General features: G+C 48.9%; 1 protein-coding gene across 1 annotated transcript; it reads right to left on the bottom strand.

Annotated features, from left to right (window-relative positions):
- Positions 1 to 9,004: 9,004 nt before the first annotated feature.
- EDDM13 (epididymal protein 13) lies at positions 9,005 to 16,129 on the bottom strand. The gene is made up of 6 exons (XM_054588140.1): positions 16,120 to 16,129; positions 16,025 to 16,051; positions 15,130 to 15,156; positions 11,283 to 11,422; positions 10,668 to 10,705; positions 9,005 to 9,136 (listed from the first exon to the last, which is right to left on the bottom strand). Exons 1-6 carry the CDS (start codon positions 16,127 to 16,129, stop codon positions 9,112 to 9,114), a joined length of 267 nt encoding a protein of 88 aa, XP_054444115.1. The 3' UTR covers positions 9,005 to 9,111.
- Between the last annotated feature and the right edge of the window lie 3,284 nt (positions 16,130 to 19,413).

The following is a 19,413-nucleotide window of genomic DNA, read 5'->3' on the forward strand; positions in this document are numbered from 1 at the left end:
TCCTCCTCACTTAGTCGTCTCTGTCAGGTCTGGAGAACCAGAAAGGCCACGCTGTTACTTTGGAGCGTCCCAGAGTGGCCAGAGCGGCACGGGACTCTTGTCCCATTACCACGGGGAGTCTCAGGGCCACCTGTTCCAATGCATCAGCTCTGGAGCTTCGGAATAAGACCCGCTGTGCTGAGAAGAGCGTGGAGCTGGGACAGACCCGTGGATTTTCTGCCTTCGTCAACCGGCACGTTTATGTGGCACAATCCTGGGAGCTAAGGAGCTCACACGTATGTGACCTGAGTGGCGTCGAGGATGAAGTGTTTGGTGACAGAAGATTCCAGGTGTCCAAGACCACATCACCATGACCACGAGGGTGGGGATATTTTATATATCCTGTCACCACAAAAGATAAAAACGCCGGCACAGCTGACACCCCAGGTCAGCGGGCCCTTCTTTCCCAGGACAGGGTACATTTCACGATTCCCGTCACTGTCCCTCTGCCTTGGTTCTCCAAATGTTCCTGTCGGCCCACGAGAGCAGAGCAGGCTGGGAAAACGGCCTCAGGCGGCCTGTCCCCTGCTGCTCCCGGCTGTAAAGCTTCACTGTGCTCCCTAACTAAGTAGGTCCAGAACGTTGGTCCACCACATGTTGCTCATGGTAACGGGCAGCTTTGTCACAGGGGCCTCTGGACCCTGACTTATACACGGTTGGGGTGGGGAGATGTCTTGGGAGACTTCAGGACATTTGGTGCTTTGGCAGACGCTTATATCCCAACAGGTAGCACTACAGTCCCTCACAATTTCCTTGCCAGGGTCAAAGACGCCGCCTGTGGCATCGAACGGAGCGTTTGCAAACAAGGAGGATGTCTCTGCTGTCAGAAGAGGTCTGTGACCCATCCGACCCACAGAGCAATCCCGGACCGAGGGCTCGACTCAGTCACTAACTGTCCGCTCGGACGCCGCTCCGTCCACCCGCTGAGCATGAGAACCGTCGCCACGAGCGAGAAGGCCCCTGAGCACTGTGTGAGCTGGGGGCGGGCACTCCCCCTCGTTGTGCCCCTCTCTGCATACGCAAGATACAAGTCGGTCTTAACCCCGATTGCACCCTGATTGCTGGGTGTAGAGACCCCAAGAAGTCATTTACACACTGCATTTAGCAAAGCGCCTAGCCCATGCAGAGAGCTCGATTAATTCAGGCCTTTTTATTATTCATGATGTTCACGTCAGATTATAACTGCTACCCTTCACGTTGCCGGGAAATGACATGTGAACGTGGCTGGCGACATTGCCACTTCCTAAAAAGGCACTGAGTATACTAGGCCTGTGACCCAGTTGGGCTAACGTGTGAAATCAGCCATTGTGGCCACCAAAGAACACGAGGGGAAGACTGACTTCAAAATCATGAGACGACACGAGGCAAGACAGATGTCACCAAGTGGGCGGCCACTTTATCTTTTAGATAAAGAGGATGGGAGAGAGGCAGGGAGGGTGCCAGGGAGGGAGGGAGAGACGCCCGTGTGTGGGGTGAGAGAGAAAGATCGACTGGCCGCCTCCTATATGCTCCCCAACCAGGGTTCTAACCCGCAACCTTTTGCTGCACAGGATGACGCTCCAACCAACTGACCCACACAGCCAGGGTCGTAAAAACAATTTTGATTAGTGCCCATCTTTAAAATATAGACACACCTGGACATGAATTGGGGTTTGTTGGGGGCGGGGGGGGGGGGGCGCGGAATCACGTGTTAGGTAAATCCTGGGTCTGCATACCCACGCGGCAACACTTTGCTGGAGACCTGGGCCGGCTTCGCAGTCTGTCACAATCATACCTCTCTGGTGTCACAGCCAGGCAGCCTCCGTCACCGTCACCTGTCCAGCCCCCCAGCCTACCTGAGTTTGAGAACCCGCCTGGGAAGCCACACCCATCCCTGTTCGGAGGCGCAATTGCAGGATGTGGCCACCAGGTGGCACCTTGGCCGCGCTCGTCAACCACTAGAGGGCGGGCGAGCACTTCCCACTGTCAGGCCGAGTCAGAAAAACAGGCCATCTACTGAGGTCCTACTGTGTGCTGGGAGCATGGCAGGCTACATCCTCAAGTTCTTACAAGTGCGCGTAGCCAGTTGGGCTTTCCACGCGGCAGACGAGGGAAGTGAGGCTCAGACAGCGACACCCGGTTCAGCGTCATTTATAAGACAGGGCAACACCTTTCTGGGCTTCCAGCATATTACACGGAGGTAGCTATGGGTCAAGCGGTTGGCAGAATTTCTGCTGAGCTGCATGCACCCAGCAAATGGCATTTAGGTGTGTATACTTTCACAGCTGCTTGGTTATTATTGTTACCTATTAGCTATATAAGTCCACTTTTGCTGGTCAGTCCCTGCAGCCAGGCTCTTCGGCAGCACAGCGATGGGACCCTGACTCGGAGCGGGCCCGAGGGCCTCTGTCCATCCAAGCTGCGCTCCTCTGCCCCCTTGAATCTAGTGTCCAGAGAAATGGGACAGAACTCACCTAGTCTTCAACCATCTACATCCACTTGTGCGTTCTCTCTCTCTCTCAGATTTCACAGTACTTTTTCAGAAACTGTTTCTGGGGTGCCCCCGGACCTGTCTCCCTCCCCAGCCCCAGTGAAGTAAGTGCTACCTTGATATGGGTCCCCTGGGCTCCTGTACTCGTCCTCATCATAGCACTTCTCATACGGGCATGGCTGTCCATTCCTCTGTCCGCCCCTGCCCAGGGCAGTCACAGAGAGCCCCAGGAGGGAACGAGGAGGCGCGCCTCGGTCCGCAGGGCCTGCTGTTAACCTGGGCTGAACCCTGGGGGGGCCTTGCTATTTCTTCTTTTCGTTCCCCAGCTTTATCACACTGTACAATGGCCACAGAACATCGTGGAAGTCTGAGGCGTTGACTTGACATATCGCTACTGCAAACGATTACCACCATCCATCCCAAGGCATCAATACCACTCCTTTAAAAAAACAGAACAAAATTGACACAGCCTCCCCTGTGGTCAAATGAAGCCCGGTCTTCAGGGCGGATCCCCAGCCCCAGCCCCGCCTCCCACTTGTGAGTCCAAATTGCAAGAGGTTAAGTAAATGCAATAACATTGCTCTGAAGACTTGCAACCACACAGGCCCAGACCCTACCTTAATTTAATGGTTATTCCGACAGTCCTGGACTTCAGACTCAAAAAGAAAGACGAGGTCTCCCCTGGGACAAGGGGGACTCGGAACTCCATGTTCCGATTCTGACACCTACTATCGTGTTTTTTTCCCACCCCACAAGGCAATTCCCCACACCAGCAGGGTGTCCCACAGTTCCGCTCAATTCTGATGCCATTTTCCGGATCCCAAAGGTGAAGGACTGGGTCCCACAAGACTGGTCCCGCCCTCCTCATCAGGTGCCAGTTACAAGACCAGGTTGTCATCTGAGCTTCTGACACACTGGCTACAGATCAAGGTTCCCACAACCCCCTCCTGGGGTTTAATTACCTAGAAGGGCTCACAGATCGCAGAGAAACGCTGCTCACTAGATCACCGCTTATTACTGACAGATCAGAAATAGCCACTTGGGAGAGGCATAGCACAAGGTATATGGGAGGCGTGTGGAGCTTCCTTGGAATCTCAAAATTTCCCGTCCTCTCGCGTGGTCAACAACCCGGAAGCTCTCTCATACCGTCCTTTTGGGTTTTTATGGAGGCTTCCTACATAGGCTCGATTAGGTCCTTGGCCATTGGGGATGGATTTTCAACCGGGTCTCCGGCCTCGGAGGAAACTTCTAAAGCGGCTGCCTCCCGTCCTTGACACTCCAGCCCAGAGCAGACGCCGGCAGGAGGGCGAGCCGCCAAGGAGCCTCCTGACCAGTGACCTTGCACACCCTCAGGTTCAGCTCCAAAGAAAGAGGCGTAGGAACTCAGCCTGACAACCTAAGGCTTTCCAACGAATTCTGCAAACGGGGTGCGGCATAACGAGTGAGGCCTCTGTAGAAAACCCTGCCCTTGACTTTCTGCCCCAAATCCCATCCCGTGTCTTGGAAAGGGGCCATGTCAACACCCACGCCCACGTATTCGAGACGCAGGTTGGCCGGTCCTTCCCTTTGGGGAACACAGGGACTGCGCTGTCCCTGAAGACCCTCCCACGCTGCACACAGGCAGGGGGGCAGCTTGCGAGGGCGCCGGTCCCAGGGTCCCTGCAGGCTGGGGCTCCCCACCAAGGTGTCCCGGCGCTCCTGGTGCACCTCCCCAGTGGAGCGCGCCCCAGCACAGGCGTGGGGCCAGCGCTGCCGCGCCAGCGGCACGCACGTACCGAAGGCCTGCCCGCAGCACTGCCGCTCCATGGGCCTCTCGCCCCCGTGCTCGCGCAGGTGCTGCTCCACGGACGACGGCCGCCGGATGAGGCCCTGCCCACACACCTGACATCCAAAAGCCCTTCGCGGGTGCACGTGCTCGCGTGCTGCAGTCACGCGGCTACGGCCGCACCTGCACCTCCAGCTGGGCGCCAGGTGCGCGCGTGGCTGTGACGCACAACCAACATCGAGAGCCCGTGAACGTACCAAGTGTATTTTCAAAGTGAAGCTACATTTCATGGTCCCCAATGGACAGACAGTACCACTCGCCATGAACACAATACAATGAAAAAAGAAACAACCCGATACAGAAGAGGTTACCCATATACCCGTGAAGCCTGAAAGAGAACTGAAACAATAATAATAAGCCGACCGGTTAAGGCAGATCCACACCCTGGACCCCAGAGGGGCCGAGGCGCCTGTCCAAATCCCCAAACCAGCATCCGAGCGGTCACTGTGTACCGGACCCTGTCCTAAGTAAGGTTCCTGAGACTTCACAATAACGGTACGAGCCAGGTTCTATCCTCCGCCTCCTCTTACATGGGGAAACTGAGGAACGGGGCGTGTGTACCTTGATTCGGGTCCCGGAACTAGCAAGGGGCACAGAAGGGGCTCCAAAGATCACTTCACAAAAGGGGAAACCGAGGCCCAGAGAGGGTGAGAGGGTGAAAGGGTCCCAGCCCACCCTTCCCCGGCGGCCTGGAGGAACGGACGCGGGTCAGAATCAACAGGCCCTTCTCCTTGGCGCTCCCCACCCCCGCAGGCGGAGCTGGGACACGTCCCTCCGGGGAAAGCGAGAAGGGGGCGGTTACCACAGGGACCGGGCACGCCTTTGGGAAACCGCGGCAGGGGAACCAGGGGCCGCACTCACCTCCGGGGCACTTCGGCGGAGCCCGCCGTTCTGGCCTCGGGAACTAGGCCCCGAGCGCCTCGCATTCGCAGACTCGGTATCCCGCCTGCGCTACCCTGAGACCCTGCCCGGGGGACCGGAGCTGGCGGACGCCGCTCAACTCACCTGACCTAGAAGGCCCCGCGTGGGGCCGCCAGGCGCACGTGCACCCGTGACCAGTTTTCTCAAGCCCGCGGCGTGGCCTCTCCGCCAATCGGAATCCTTCTTCCAACCTGGCCCCGCCTCATTCGTCAGGCTTCCGCGTCTCGCTGTCTCCGAGGGAACCCTCCGACTGAGCGGCTCAGAGGCTTGCGGGTGTCGTACTCTCAATGGGACAGAGAAACGGGAGGCGCGTTTGCTCATAGAAGAACAGACTGTGACCAAAATGCCTACATCCAGACAGGACTTCGTGCCTAGAAAGCGCTGGTAACCGCTGTCGCCCTCGGCTATTTGCTGGGGAAGCGAGAAGGGAGGAGTTGCCGCAGATGCTTCTGGGAGTTGTAGTTCAGCGCGCTGAGGTCGGGCTGGGAGCCGGCCCCTCGCCTCGGATAAAGAAGGAGCCGCCGAGCAACGGAGCTGCTGATGGGAGTCCCTAACCCTGGCGTTCCCTCTTTATGTCCACTTTCCATCTCCTGCCCCGATGGTCGACCCGTTTCCGAGCCTCGGGGTCGGTTGGCGGGGAGGGGCAAGACGCTGCTTGAGGTTCCTGAGTGAACGGTCACCACGGTAACAGCCTTCATTTGCCCTCCGCCCCTGCGTGGTGACGTCACACACCGGGCCCCTCAGGAGGCAGCAGGCGGGTGCGCGGGAGGAGGGAGGTGGTAGGGTCAGGTGTAGGAGGAGCCAGGGTTCGGACCAGAAGGTACTTACGTGAGCCGTGCGAGACGAGAAGAGTGAGTGAGTGAGTGGGTCGGTGGGTGGGTGTGTTCCTAGGGGAAGGGAATGGATCACTTCATAAATGGTACAAATATCTAATCACTGTGTGGTACACCTGAAATGAAACTAATCTAAAATACTACTGAATTTCAACTGTGATTGAAGAATAAAAATGATAGGAAAAAAACCATCAACAGTATACGTAGGAGCACCTAGCGTTGTGCCTGGGTGCCTGCTTTCTGTATCTGCTCAGAAACGTCCCTGGGATTCATTAATAATACTACTAAATGGAACCACGCTAAAATGGATCTTGAGCTGCCTTGCCAGAGGAAGAGCCTTCCACACTTAATGCTGCAAACCGTTGGATGTTAAAACGGAGCCAAATACCCTTGGGACGGGAACCAAAGAAACATTATACCCCTCCCACCCTCCAAACAACAACAGCAACAAGAAGAACAGAAACCCAAACCCGTTTGCACAATAACAAGAAGCAGATAGCAAAACTACTGGACTGATGGCCACTGAACTGAAAATTAAGAACATTATTTAGAATTAACATTGCTATGTTATCTACACCAATAACAATACATTTTTTTTTACAGATGAATCGTTCGTTCCCCTTTCTCATAAATACCCATTGCCTCTTGTCTCTTAATCCTGAGCACCCTTTGGGCTCTGCCTGAATCAATGCATCCCAAATATCTGATCTCAAATAAATAGTGTAGCCTCTCACATTGAAAGGCCTTTTCATTTTTAGGTTAACGCCTGTCTCTAGGGAAAGTAGGTCACAACTACCTTTCAGGGTTTCCCCCTGCCTGCTCTGGGCCTGATGGCAGGCTCAGGCCGTGCATTTATTCAGTCAGCAGGCCATTGTTAGATGCCCCAAAAGGGCCAGTTGCCAGGGAGACGGCAGTGACACACAGCAAACGGCCTAGAATGTTATACTTTGAGCAAGGAGACGCAGGAAGAGAACCTGTGTTTCTCAGTCTCAGCGTTATTGTCTCTTGGGTCTGATCACTGCTCGCTGTGGGGGGCTGTCCTGTGTACTGAAGGGCATCAAGCAGCATCTCTGCTGTCCCCCTACTAGATGTCAGGAGCAACACCGCTCCCTGCCCTCCAGTTGTGACAACCAAAAATGTCTCCTGACTCTGCCAAATGTCCCCTTCGGTTAAGGGACGGTGCTACAAACAACAGAACCACACCAGCCAGAGCTATGAACTCAGTTTTAAATAAAATTTAAGACAACCCTCCTTCACACCACCATCCACCAGGAAAGGGAGACTGAATGCAGAGGCCGTTAAAGGCATGTGGGGGGAAGTTACCAAAACCTAACGTCAACCACCAGGGTTGCCTCAGGTAAGCATATAAAACCTGTTCCTTTTAATGAACTACTTAATAAAAACTAGTTTAAAGATTTAAAACTAGCTTGAAAATTAGTCACTACTGGGTTTCACTGGGGTACAGGACACCGCACCATCTTTTTCGCCTCACTTATCTGCAGAGAGTTGGCATTCCGTCCCATCTATCTGCCATCAGCTTACTGGTTTTTGTGCCCTTTAGCAGTTTCTCTTTACTTGTTTAAGGGGCAACGCTTTTTGTACACAGGTTGCTGTAAGAGAAGACGAAAGCTTCCCATAGGCTCAGCCGCACAGACTCACTTGTGCAAACACAGCCACACTTACCCACCCGCTTGAATGAAGTTTTGTTGACTTGGGAGGTCCTTCATTTTGGAGGCCTTTTTAGAAGCCTGGGTAGCCGTTGAGCTAAAGCACATGAAATTTCCCTCTGAGGAGTAAAGTTTTTATTTCCTTATCTATAGCTTTGCCACATTTCCTTCAACGAAGTCACATTTGCTAAGAACAAACATAACCACAGGTCCAACCATGACCCATACTAAAAAGAAAACCTTGGTCCTATACCAAAAGGTTGGCAAATACATTTATGTTTATATGGTTTAAAGTATTTTTTAGGTCCTGGCCAGGTACTCAGTAGGTTAGAGTGTCGTCCCAATGCACCAAGGTTGCAGGTTCAACCCCAGGTCAGGGCACATACAAGAATCAACAAATGAATGCATACTAAGTGGTTTCTCTCTTCTCTCTCTCCCTCTCCCTCTCTCTATAAGATTAATGAATAAAAAATTTTTATGTATTTTTAATTGCCCATTTTAACCAACTTTGTGATGAACCAACTAACAACTGTCCCTGGTCATGATGATAAGAGGGATTTTACTCAATTAATGCCCCCATTTTATGGAGGAAAAATGCAGCATTGAGAGGCAACAACTCCCCAAGGTTGCACATCCAGCCCGGAGTGTATGTGGGGCTCGGTCTCAAGAAAATCCTCCTAACACCTGAACCAGGACTCCAAGCCTCCTCAGGTAGCAGCGAGGCACATGCAGGCTGGAGAGCTGAGACACTTGGAACGGCTACATCTTCAGATCTTTATTTCCTCAGTGGGAAATCCTAAACCTTTATTTAGAAAAATAGAGCTTTTGGAATGAGTAAGATCTGGGTCAAAAATCAGTTCTGTCACTGGTGTGACCTTGGACAAATGATCGATCCCTCTGAGCTACAGTTTCTTCTGCCATAAAGCAGGCAGCGTAGCAGAGCCTCCCTCTGGGGCTGTTGCCAGGATTAAGTGATTCCTGTGAATCTTGGCGTCCCCTGACTCCCTACATATTACTAATTCTCCGTGTGGGGTGAATGGAATAACCGAGTGTAACATTTCAGCAAGTGTACAGTTTATTATAGAAACAATGAAGAAGGGTCGGAAGCGTCTGGAAGAAAAAGTGGGAGGGCAACCCCTGCCAATTTCCCACTCAGCTGCTCTCTGGACCCATCTCCTTAGGGCCCCCAGAGACACCCTCCCACTGTGCTTCTGGGCAGACAGAGGTCATTCCTCAAAGGACCTAATGCGTTCCCCTCCACATTTGCTGTCCAGGGCACAAAGAGCCTTCTTGGGAGGTGAGACTACCTGGGAGATGAAGGACCCGTGAAGGCCGACCTGAGATGGAGCAAAGTTGCTAGAAAGAACAGCAGGGGTCATTCCTAAGGAAAAGAGGAAAAAAGAAAGAAATGTATTAGTGCATCAGGCTGCAGCCTAGACCACTGCCCTCACTCACTGTGCTCCACTCCGTCCTTCCTTCCCCAGGTTGTCCCATCAGCTGGGACACATGTCCATAGATCTCAGTCCGGCTGCCCCTCCCCATTACTCAGTACAAATATCTCTTCAGAGAGGGGCCCGTTTGACCAGCCAGTGGAAAGAAGGGGCCCTCTCCGTCTCCTCTCTGTCACCGCACCCTGTGCAGCCTTCCAAGGAAACTCCTTCGATTTAATTTGCTTGCTGGCCTCCCACTAGAGGGCGACCTCACGAGCCCAAGGACCTCTTCTGCGGCGGCCCCCTGTACCTGCAGCGCAGCAGACTGCGGCACACAGGGTTGGGGCAGGAGTGAATATAGAAGGTTTGCTCTGGGCACTGGAGTCCCAGAGGCCGATCAGGCGGACTTCTTGCTCCCAGAGGGGCTCACAGTCTAGTGCAGGGGCCCACAACTACAGCCTGAGGCTGACTCCAGCCTCCACCCCTTTTACAGTTTTTTTTTAAATTGTGGTAATGGCCACACAACATTTATCATTTTAATTAATCCAGAATGCGTTACAGAGCAATACTAAATGAAGATTTATCGAGTTCTTTAAGAACTTAAAAGACAGAATTATCAAATGACCCAGCAATTCCGCTCCTGGCTATGTCCCCAGAAGAACTGCTAAATAAAAATTTACTGAGTTCCTTTATAACTTAAACACAGAATTATCAAATGGCCCAGCCGTTCTGCTCCTCTGCATGTCCCCAACGGAATTGGAATCAGGTGTTCAAACAAAAACTCATACACAAATATTCATAGCAGCTCTATTTACAATAGTCAAAATGGGGAAACAACTCAGATGTCCTTCAACTGATGAACGGATAAACAAAATGTGGCATATCCATGTAATGGAACACTATTCAGCCACATAAGAGAATAAAGCACTGATCCATGCGACAACCTGAATGAACCTTGAAAAGAGTGTGCTAAGTTAATATAAAGTCAGGCACCAAAGCCCACATAGTGTATGATTCTATTTGCATAAAACATTCAGAGTAGGTAAATATCTAGCAAGAGAGAGAGTAGGTTAGTGGTTGTCAGAGGCTGGGCAGAGGGACGGCCTGAGGGGACAGAGCTCCCTCTTGGGTTGATAAAAATTCTCTGGAGCTGGATAGTGGTGATGTTCGCACAGCGTTGGGCATGCACGAAAGGTTGCTAATGATCAATTTCATTTTATGTGTATTTTGCCACAAATAAAAGAAACATAAACTATGTTAAGAGAATTCATAAATTAATTCCTCCAGCTCTTCAAATCCCTATCAGTTGTGATGCAGTGGCTTGAGGTTAACAGGGATGAAGTTGGACCTTTTTATACAATTCTGTGATTGTAGGATTGGAGTGTCAGACCCGCCGGGGGCCCCTACCCTAACAGCAGGTGCTTGGGCCCCAGCCCTCCCACCCCGGGGGTGAGAAAAACCTCCTTCCCTGCCACAGCATACCTGACGTCCGGGTCTCCGCTACAGTAGTGGCAGTAGCACTGGGAGGTTGGCGAAGGAGTGAGCCGGAAACAGAGAAATGGTACGGTTGAGGCAAGTCCCCTTGTCGCCTTCCCTTTCTTTCCTCCCGCTCCTTCCTTCCTTCTTTCCTGCCCTCCCCTCTCTCCTTCTTTCCTCCTATTGTAACATCCTGTGGCCTTGCTGATCCACTCAGCCTCCCTTCTGTCTCACAGCTCCCACCTTCCGCCTGGCCTTCCAGCATCTGCAGCCTATTGGCAAATGCTTGGTCCTTAAGAGCTTCCCTTAAGTGAAGGGAGGAGGAGAGAGAGGGGAAGAGGCAGAGGGAGAGGATAGATGGGTGGTGCTGTTGCAGAGGAATCTCTGGGCTGTGGGCCTGCAGAGGGAGTGGCTGCTCTCCGAGTCCGAGTGTGTGGGGAGAAACGGGGAAAGGGAGGGAGGGTCTGATTTACAGAGGAGGGGCGTACTCTTGTGTACTTTGTTTGCTGGGCCATTCTTTGCCCCCCTCCCCTTCTTCCTGCTCCTCTCCCTTCTCTCTCTTCTTGCTCCCTCCTTCTTCCCCTACCCTTCTCCCCGCTTAGGTGCCAGGCTCCTTCTTACCCAGTCTCCTTTATTGTAGGACACAAACAAGAAGGTGACCATCATGTAGGCGCATTTCAGTAAGTTCCATTTGTTCCTTTTCCTGGGTGCTTTCTTGGTGGGGGTGGTCGTTGGGGGAAGCTTAGCTGGGGGAAGCTTAACTGGGAGAAGCAGATGGCAATGACCTACCCCGAAGGCATGCCCTCCCCGCCTAGAAAGTCTTGCCTTTATGAATCTCCTTTCCGGCCCCACACCCACGTCTTCACCTGCCCGCTGGATTGAAATGCTGCCAGGTTCCTCCACAGCTCTCAGACATCTCCAGGGCACCAGTCTAAGCAGGTGTCCTGTGGCCAAGCGTCCCATGGACTACGGCGTTCCAGCCTCAGCTCCGTACTCCCTCTCCCTCAAACCACTGCCCACGAGGCTGCCAGGATCTTTCTAACCCGGAGACCCAATCATGTTGCCTCCTCATTTTACACCTAATGCAGCGCACACGTGTTCTTTTTGCCTACCCAACATTCTTTCCATATTTTTTTAATTTTTAACAGCTTTTCATTTATACTTGATGTAATTGTAATATCGCGTTCATTTTGGGTTTACAGCATAGTGACTAGACACTTATATAACTTAGGACGTGATCTCCCTGATAAGCCCAGTTACTACCTGACACCATTCATAGTTATTACTATGTTATGCTGTACTTTTTTTTCATTTTAAATTTTAATGAAAGTTGCCCTGGCTGGGTGGCTCAGTTGGGTGGAGCGTTGTCCTGCCCGCCAAAATGTTGTGGCTTTGATCCCCAGTCAGGAGCGAGCATGGGGGACAACTGATGGATGGTTCTTACATCAGTCTTTCTCTCTCTCTTTCTCTCTCCCCCTCCCCACTTCCTCTTCCTCTCTCTCTAAAATCAGTAGGCATATCCTCTGGACGAGGATTTAAAAAAATTTAATGAAAGTTTTACATATGAAAAACTCAGAATTCTACAAATAAACTGTTAAAATTAAATACAAAATGAGGACGGAACTTGAAAATTCCCTGGGCAGACAAAACCATTTTAAGCCTCACAAGCTGAACTAAATCTAACTTATTTCATGAACATAAGCAAAACTTAAGTTTTTTTAAATGCCTCTAATAATCATGAAAGAAATTTGTCATCTTCCCTAAAATGGTACAAGTTAATCACTTGACCAATCCTACTGCTACCTGGAAACTTCTGTTGTAATGACCATTGTTGTAAAAAGGAAACACTTTATTATTCGTCCTGCAACCTCGTGCCTGTGAGCTTCACATCAGATTTGCACTTGGAAGCTCCCCCTTTGGGAACTGTTCTTACTTGAACAATAAACTTTTATTTAATATTATTTTACTGATCTTATGGTTGTAACGTTGCTACTTCTGGGTCTTTGACAAAACACACCTGCCTAAATAGGCCTCCCTCCCAAAAAACAACATTACCAATGTAAAAGTAAATACAAATTGAAAAAAAAAATAATGCTCCTTGTTGAAAATTAAGGGAGAGGCACCCTGTTCTCCTTTTCTTAGGAACTTTACTTTGGAAAATGTGTAGTTGTAATATATGCAAATATTTTTTCTAACTTATTATCTACCTTCCCTCCTCTCTCTTAATTTATGTATTTAAAATTATAAATTTCCCTCTAAGTAAAGCTTGTGCTGTATCTGATGAGGTTTAATAATGATTATCCTTACTATAATTCAATTCAAAATTCTAGTTGTTTTTATGATTACTTCCTTGGTTCATAGGTTATTTAGTAGTATATCTATTAATCCATAAGTTTGGATTTTCTAATACCTTTATTGTTGATTTATAGGCTAATTCCATTTTACTCAGGGAGATACCCTAAATGACATCAATCCGAAATTGCTTGAGGCTTGCATTATGAACAAACGTATACCCCACTCTTGGTAAGACAAAAATCCCACATTTAGCAAACTCAGACACGGACAACAGTATGTGTTTACCAGAGGGGAAGGGGCGTGGGACAGGCATGAAGAGGGTAAAGGAGGTCAAATATCTGGCGACTGAAGGACACTAGACTTCAGGTGGTGAGCACGCAATGGAGTAGGCAGATGTTGTAATATAAAGCTGCACACCTGAAATTTGTAAGTGTTACTAACCAATGTTTACCCCAATACATTTAATTTTTTAAAAATTCCATGTCCATCTGACAAGACTGCATTCTGTCACTGTTGTGTTCAGAGTTCTAGATATGTCAACTAGGCCATGGGTGTTAGTCATTCATTTTATTTTTTAATCTTTTTCTTTGTTGTTGTTGTTTTGTTCTTGAATTTATTTTTATTTCAGGGCATACCTAAAACCTGTATAATTTTGTTGGCTGTTTAAATATTCTATATTCTTAATTAAATTTTACCTGCTTGTTTTATCGCCTGTTGAGAAAGGTGTTAAAATTTCTCACTATAATCACGGATTTGTCTATTTATTTTAGTTTTGTTAATTTTCATTTTATTTATGTAAAAAAACATGCTACTGCAAGAAAACAAATTTAGAACTGGTCTGTTTTCCTGGCAAGTTAACCCTGTTACCAATTTCAATGTCTGGCTTCACCTCTAGGAATACTCCTTGACTTAGAACCTACTTTGTCTGATGTTGGCATGCTTATGCCAGCTTTCTTTTAGTGAGCAGCGCAAGGTGCACTTTTATGATATAATGTTTATTATTTTTCTTGTCATATATCTATAGGGAATGCCATGTGATGGAGACAGAGACTGGAGTGAGGCATCTTCAGCAAGCGATGGCAAGATCTACTGGCAAACACCAGAAGCTCGGAAGAGACAAGACAATGTTCTTCCCTAGAAATTTCAGAAATAACGTGGTCCTGCCAATTCCATCATTTTGGGTGCCCAGCCTCTAGACAGTGAGAAAATAAATTTCTGTTGTTTTAAGCCACCCAGTTTATGATAATTTGCTATGGCAACCCTAGGAAATGAATTCAGTCCTTTTTTTTAATGTGAGGTGAAGTTAATTTTTTTGTCTTTGTGGCTTTCAACTATTTTGTGGCAGTGTTCCTAGAAGTGACTTTTTAAATATACATGTGCCCTTGGGGTTCTCAGAACTTTTAAAATCTGTTGCTTGATGGTTATTTTTATCCATATGGGAAATTCTTAGTCATTAACTCTTCAGAAATTAATTCAGCTTTATTTTCTCTTGCCGCTTTTTCTGAAATTCTAACTTTACATTCATCACAACTGTTCACTGGGTATCTATCATCTATCTTTTGTGCTCCTTTTTGTATTTTCTATACTTTTGTCTATTGTGCTTTATTTGAATGGTCTCTCCGTCTTTCTAGCTTAATAATCACCCTCTCTGATGTAAAGTCCAATGACTGAATTCTTCATCTCAGTTATATGTTTTCAATTCTAGAATTTCCATTTGATTACCTTTCTAAATAAAATATAATTCTCTGGTGAAACAATTCATCTATTTTTGTGAACAGAATAATCTCAGCTGCTTAAAAGTGCTGATCTCTAATATGTGGATCACCTAGAAGCTTGCTTGGATTCCCTGCTGTCCTTTCTCTTGCTTTTCAGCCATACAGTCCTGCCACGCAGAACCTACCTGGTAATTTCCAGAGAGGGGACAAGGTTCAATAGTCAACAGAAGAAGCTACTGGGAAAAACAAAAATGTCTTCCACTCATACCTTAATGTGTTGGGTCACCTGGATACTAGTGAGCAGTATGAAGGGGCGGGGTGGTATGAAGGCTTTGGATGGCCTTTGAAAGGACTTCTCAGGTACTGAAGCCCTGATCTTGGCTATCTGAGGTCACCTCAAAGCTTTGTTGTAACCCAGGCTGGAGGAACTCACTGTCCTCCAGATTCCATGCACTCACCTTCTTCCTTGCAGTCATTTGTTTCTTCTAAAAATGGAGGAGGAGGAGGAAGGACGAGAAGCAGGAAAAGGGCAGGAAAAAGAAGAAGACAACGACGACAAAGGAGAAGGAGAAGACAAAGGAGAAGGAGGAGAACAAGAAGAAGGGCAGAAAGAACAAAAACAAGAATAAGAATAGGAGGAGGAAAGAGAGAGAAGGAGTGAGGAAGGGAGGGGAAGAGAAGGGAAGGGGAAGGAGGAGGAGAGAAAAGAAGAAAAGAAATCATCAACAAATTATGAAATGGATGAAGACCAAACTATAAACAGTGCTTCTAAATGCCTCACATGAGAAGGGAACACAATGAGCCTCCTTGCCATCCCTGATCCCAGCTCTCTTCTCACGGCCTTTGCACATGCTGTTCCCTCTGCCTGGAACACCCTTAGCCCAGTCGTACACATGGCTGGCTCCCTCACCTCCTTCAAGTCTTTGCAGAAATGACACTTTCCCTGATCATCCTTCAAAAACATTTCGACCTCTCCCATGATGCAGTTTCCTCTCCCTTACCCTATTATCTTCATAGAACTTGTCAGCCTCCAACAGACTTAACCTACTCCTTATTCCTTTCTTTCTCCTCTCATTAGTTCCATCTGGGCACAGATTTTTGATTGTTCGATTCTCTTCCATATCTCCAATACCTAGAACTGGACTTAGACAGGTTCGCTAATATTTACTAGTATTTGTGGTTAGATGAATGAAAAATGTTAAACATTTATGACGCTAATGATGATGACAGAGAGTATAACGTCTGATGATATCTAAAGGCTCTTCCAACATTTTTTTAAAAAGAATAATTCTCTATTTCTGTGCACAGAACCAAAACCAAATAGTGGGGTCAAATAACATAGCTACCACTTACCGGTTAACACTTGGAGGCTCAGCAAACCTGTGGAAGACAGCGCACAAACAATGATAAATACCCCCAGGCTGACAGACTCTACAAGCCACCACTACCTTTTCTCATTGCTCCTCCCCAAAGACATTCATTCATATTTTATTCTAACTCTCTGTCTGTCCCCCCCTCCCCCGCCCCGGACTACAGGTTTGTGTAGAGGTATGAGGACATCAGATTCATCTTTTGGGTTTCTACCACCCCTCCACAGTCCTGGCACATACTAAGTATTAAAGAATATTTTTGCCAGGTAAGATTTCCACCAAAATCCCAGGTCATAAATGGGGTGAGATATTCACCTAGAATCTCTGATGTCGCCCATCCAGAAGGAAGTGTGGTCCAGAAGGCGAAACCACAGTCCAGTTCGCAAAGTCCAGAGAGTTGAGTAGAAGAGGTCACGAAAGATGAGACAGACCGTGAGTAAGAGGGAAAATCACAAGGTCAGAAGGTGGGAGATCGGGACCCAGTGAGAGCAGAGCGCAGGTGGGTGGTGGTGAGCAGTTAGGGCTTATGGCAGGTAACAGGATGCGGGGGGACGACCACAAGCCTCACTGTGGGGGTCAGAGGGGGGTCCAATGGCTTAAAGGACTTGCGCTGAATCAGGGTTAGACGCGAAGGCAGCCACCTCTTCGTGTACTCTCTGTCACCACGTGGTGGGCACCTACGCACTTCTGATGGGTAACACCTACCTCATGCAGAAGTTTGGGGGGCACACATTAAAGGTGCTGCTTCCAGGGCCCGGCACCTAAGAAGCTCTTAATAACTTTTAGTGATGGTCGTCACCATCCTCGTAAGAGCATTGCCCACACCCTTGACTTGAGGAGGGGCTGGGTTCTTCGAAGACACCCCAACTCTTTGAAGGGGAAGATGATGCTTTTTTTTCCCCAATCCCTGGGCTAAAATAAGTTTTCTGAGAGATGATCTATGGTCTGGAATGGACCCTAGAGCAGACATAACAAAGGGAACCTGCCACCCTGACCAGTGTGTCTCAGTGCTTTGGGCATCATCTTGCAAAGCAGGTAACCCCATGGGAGCAACTGCCTGGGTTTTGGGCCAGGTCTCCAGTAGGGGGCGTGCAAGAGGCAACCAAACGAGTTTCTCTCCCTCTTTCTTCCTCTCTTCCCCTCTCTCTAAAAATAAATAAATAAAATCTTCTTTTTTCTTTTAAAAAGAAGAAAGTGAACACGCCCAAAGAGGGAGGGGCAGGGATGTGGAACTAGAGTCTTACGTTTCAGTACTGTCGAGATGTGAGCAGCAAGGAGGAGAAAATCCAGGAGGAGTCGTCGGCACCACCAGAAACAGGAATGAGGGGAGAAGTGTGTCAATGGCTCCTTCCTAGCGTGTCCCACTCTGCTGGTTCCCAAAAGGGACCCTCTCATAGGAGGGAAGTGAGAGCGGCTCCCAGATTTCATGGGATGCGCTGGGGGCCAGAGTGGCTGACTTTAAATGCTTCTACTAGACGGGTCCCCTTTGGAGACACATTTATCCAGGTAGCCAGAACCCCCAGGTACCCAATGTCCTTGGGGATTCACCCCCCTCCAGAGGTTAGGTCCCCTTGACCCCATTTTATCTCATTGCTCTCCTGAGAGGTCAGGAAGGAGAAAACTTGAGAGAAGTGTTGTACCTCTCGGGTCCTCCTTATCCAACAAATACATGCAACTCAGTCTTCTGAGGCAGTGGTTCTTGGCTTTTGAGAATCCAATAACGTTTGGGGACCATATATGCTTATGGGCTCACCTATTCCATCATACTTGCTGCCTAGGAGCCACCGACATCCCCGACACACCCTTGCGACACTCAGTGTGACATCCTATCAGGGGCCATCCCTGAGCCTCCTGCTTCTCCTGAGCCTCCTTCAGAGACAGGGACAGCAGAAGGAGCCTCCCTTAGCAGAGGCTCTTAAATGGAGAAGCAGCCAAGGATCCCCTTCTCTCTCTTCTTCCCAGTATCCAAGTTACCCATAACAAAAAAAAAGAAATGACTTACTTTTTACTGGAGGGTGCAGCAGAGCCAGAAGTCAAGGAGTCCATACGGAAAAGAGGGAGTGAGAGAGCAGGATCAACATTCACACCCCCAGGACAGTCCATTGTTCCTTCCCTAAAGAGTCTGAAGCTTACTGTGATTATGTAGTAATTATGGGCTCACAAAACACTGCAAAAACGGCACCGAGGGGTCTCATGTACCCATTGTCCAGCTTCCCCCTGGTGACGGCACCTCACACAACCATAGCATGTTATCAAAGCCAGAGTGTCGCCCCGACCAGTGTGGCTCAGTGCATTGGGCATCAACCCACAAACCGAAAGGTCACCAGTTCGACTCCAGGTCAGGGCAAGAGCCTGGGTCATGGGTTTGGTCCCTGGTCAGGGTGTGTATGAGAGGCGACCGACGGATGTTTCTCTGTCACATCAATGTTTCTTTCTCTCTTCCTCTCTCCCTTCCCTTCTAAAAATAAATAAATAAAACCTTAAATAAAAGCCCAGTAAATTGACATTGGCCCCAGGCTGTTACCTAAACTACGGATCTTACTTACTCAGAGTTCACAGTGTTTTCATGCACTCATATTTTTGTACTTTTGAAAATATCTATCTCAGTCATAGGGAAGCGATCTTAAAATAAGAAGGACATCGTTCTCTTGCTTTATAAATGAAAGAAGGGAGATTTATATAGTCATGGGGAGGGGGGTGTTCAGTTTGAAGATCCAGCTAATGACCCAGAAGAGGTGGGTGTCCTTGAACCCCTGCCTCTCCATCGGGAGGGCAGAGTGGGAGCGGGACATGAACAGAAGGCTGGAGGCTGAGGGGAACCCTACCCCTAACCTTGTTCGTACACTGCACCCCTGTGCCAGAGCTGGCTCCCCAAAAAGAAGGTTACATTTTTACAAATATTGCAAGCCGGCTACGAAACCATTAGTATCTTGCAATCGGCCAGAGTTGAAGTATTTACACAATATTTACAAGTTGGCAGCTGCTCCCTATCGGGGCTCCCTTCCCGACCCATCCCCCACAACTTTATGCTTTAGTGGAGTCTGTATGCACTGATTTTCCCCCTGACCCCAGGCCTCTGTCTAAGTGTCAGGACCCTGGACGGGTAGCTCAGTTGGTTAGAGCATCATCCCAATACCCCAAGGTTGTGGGTTCAATCCCAGTCAGGACACATACAAGACTCCACCAATAAATGCATCAATAAGTGGAACAAAACAAATTGACCTCTCTCTCTCTTCCTCCCTCTACAGTCAATAAATAAAAAATAATTTTAAAACATGCGAGCGCCAGAAATTTTAAGAAGCTTCCTGGCCCAGAGGAGGCTCCCAAGGAGTCGATGTCAAACCCACGGACTTGGGACTCCACGGTACTTAC

Source organism: Pteronotus mesoamericanus, unplaced genomic scaffold, assembly GCF_021234165.1.
Source record: "Pteronotus mesoamericanus isolate MK-2021 breed Mesoamerican mustached bat unplaced genomic scaffold, CSHL_Meso_final scaffold_128, whole genome shotgun sequence".
NCBI lineage: Eukaryota > Metazoa > Chordata > Mammalia > Chiroptera > Mormoopidae > Pteronotus > Pteronotus mesoamericanus.

Excerpts from the sequence above, each read along its gene's own strand:
- EDDM13 (XM_054588140.1), bottom strand. Across the intron at positions 15,157-16,024 it reads GAGCCTCCAAGTGTTAACCG|AAGAAACAAATGACTGCAAG; the intron begins GTAAGTGGTAGC and ends CTCCATTTTTAG. Across the intron at positions 10,706-11,282 it reads CCTACAATAAAGGAGACTGG|TGCTACTGCCACTACTGTAG; the intron begins GTAAGAAGGAGC and ends CCAACCTCCCAG.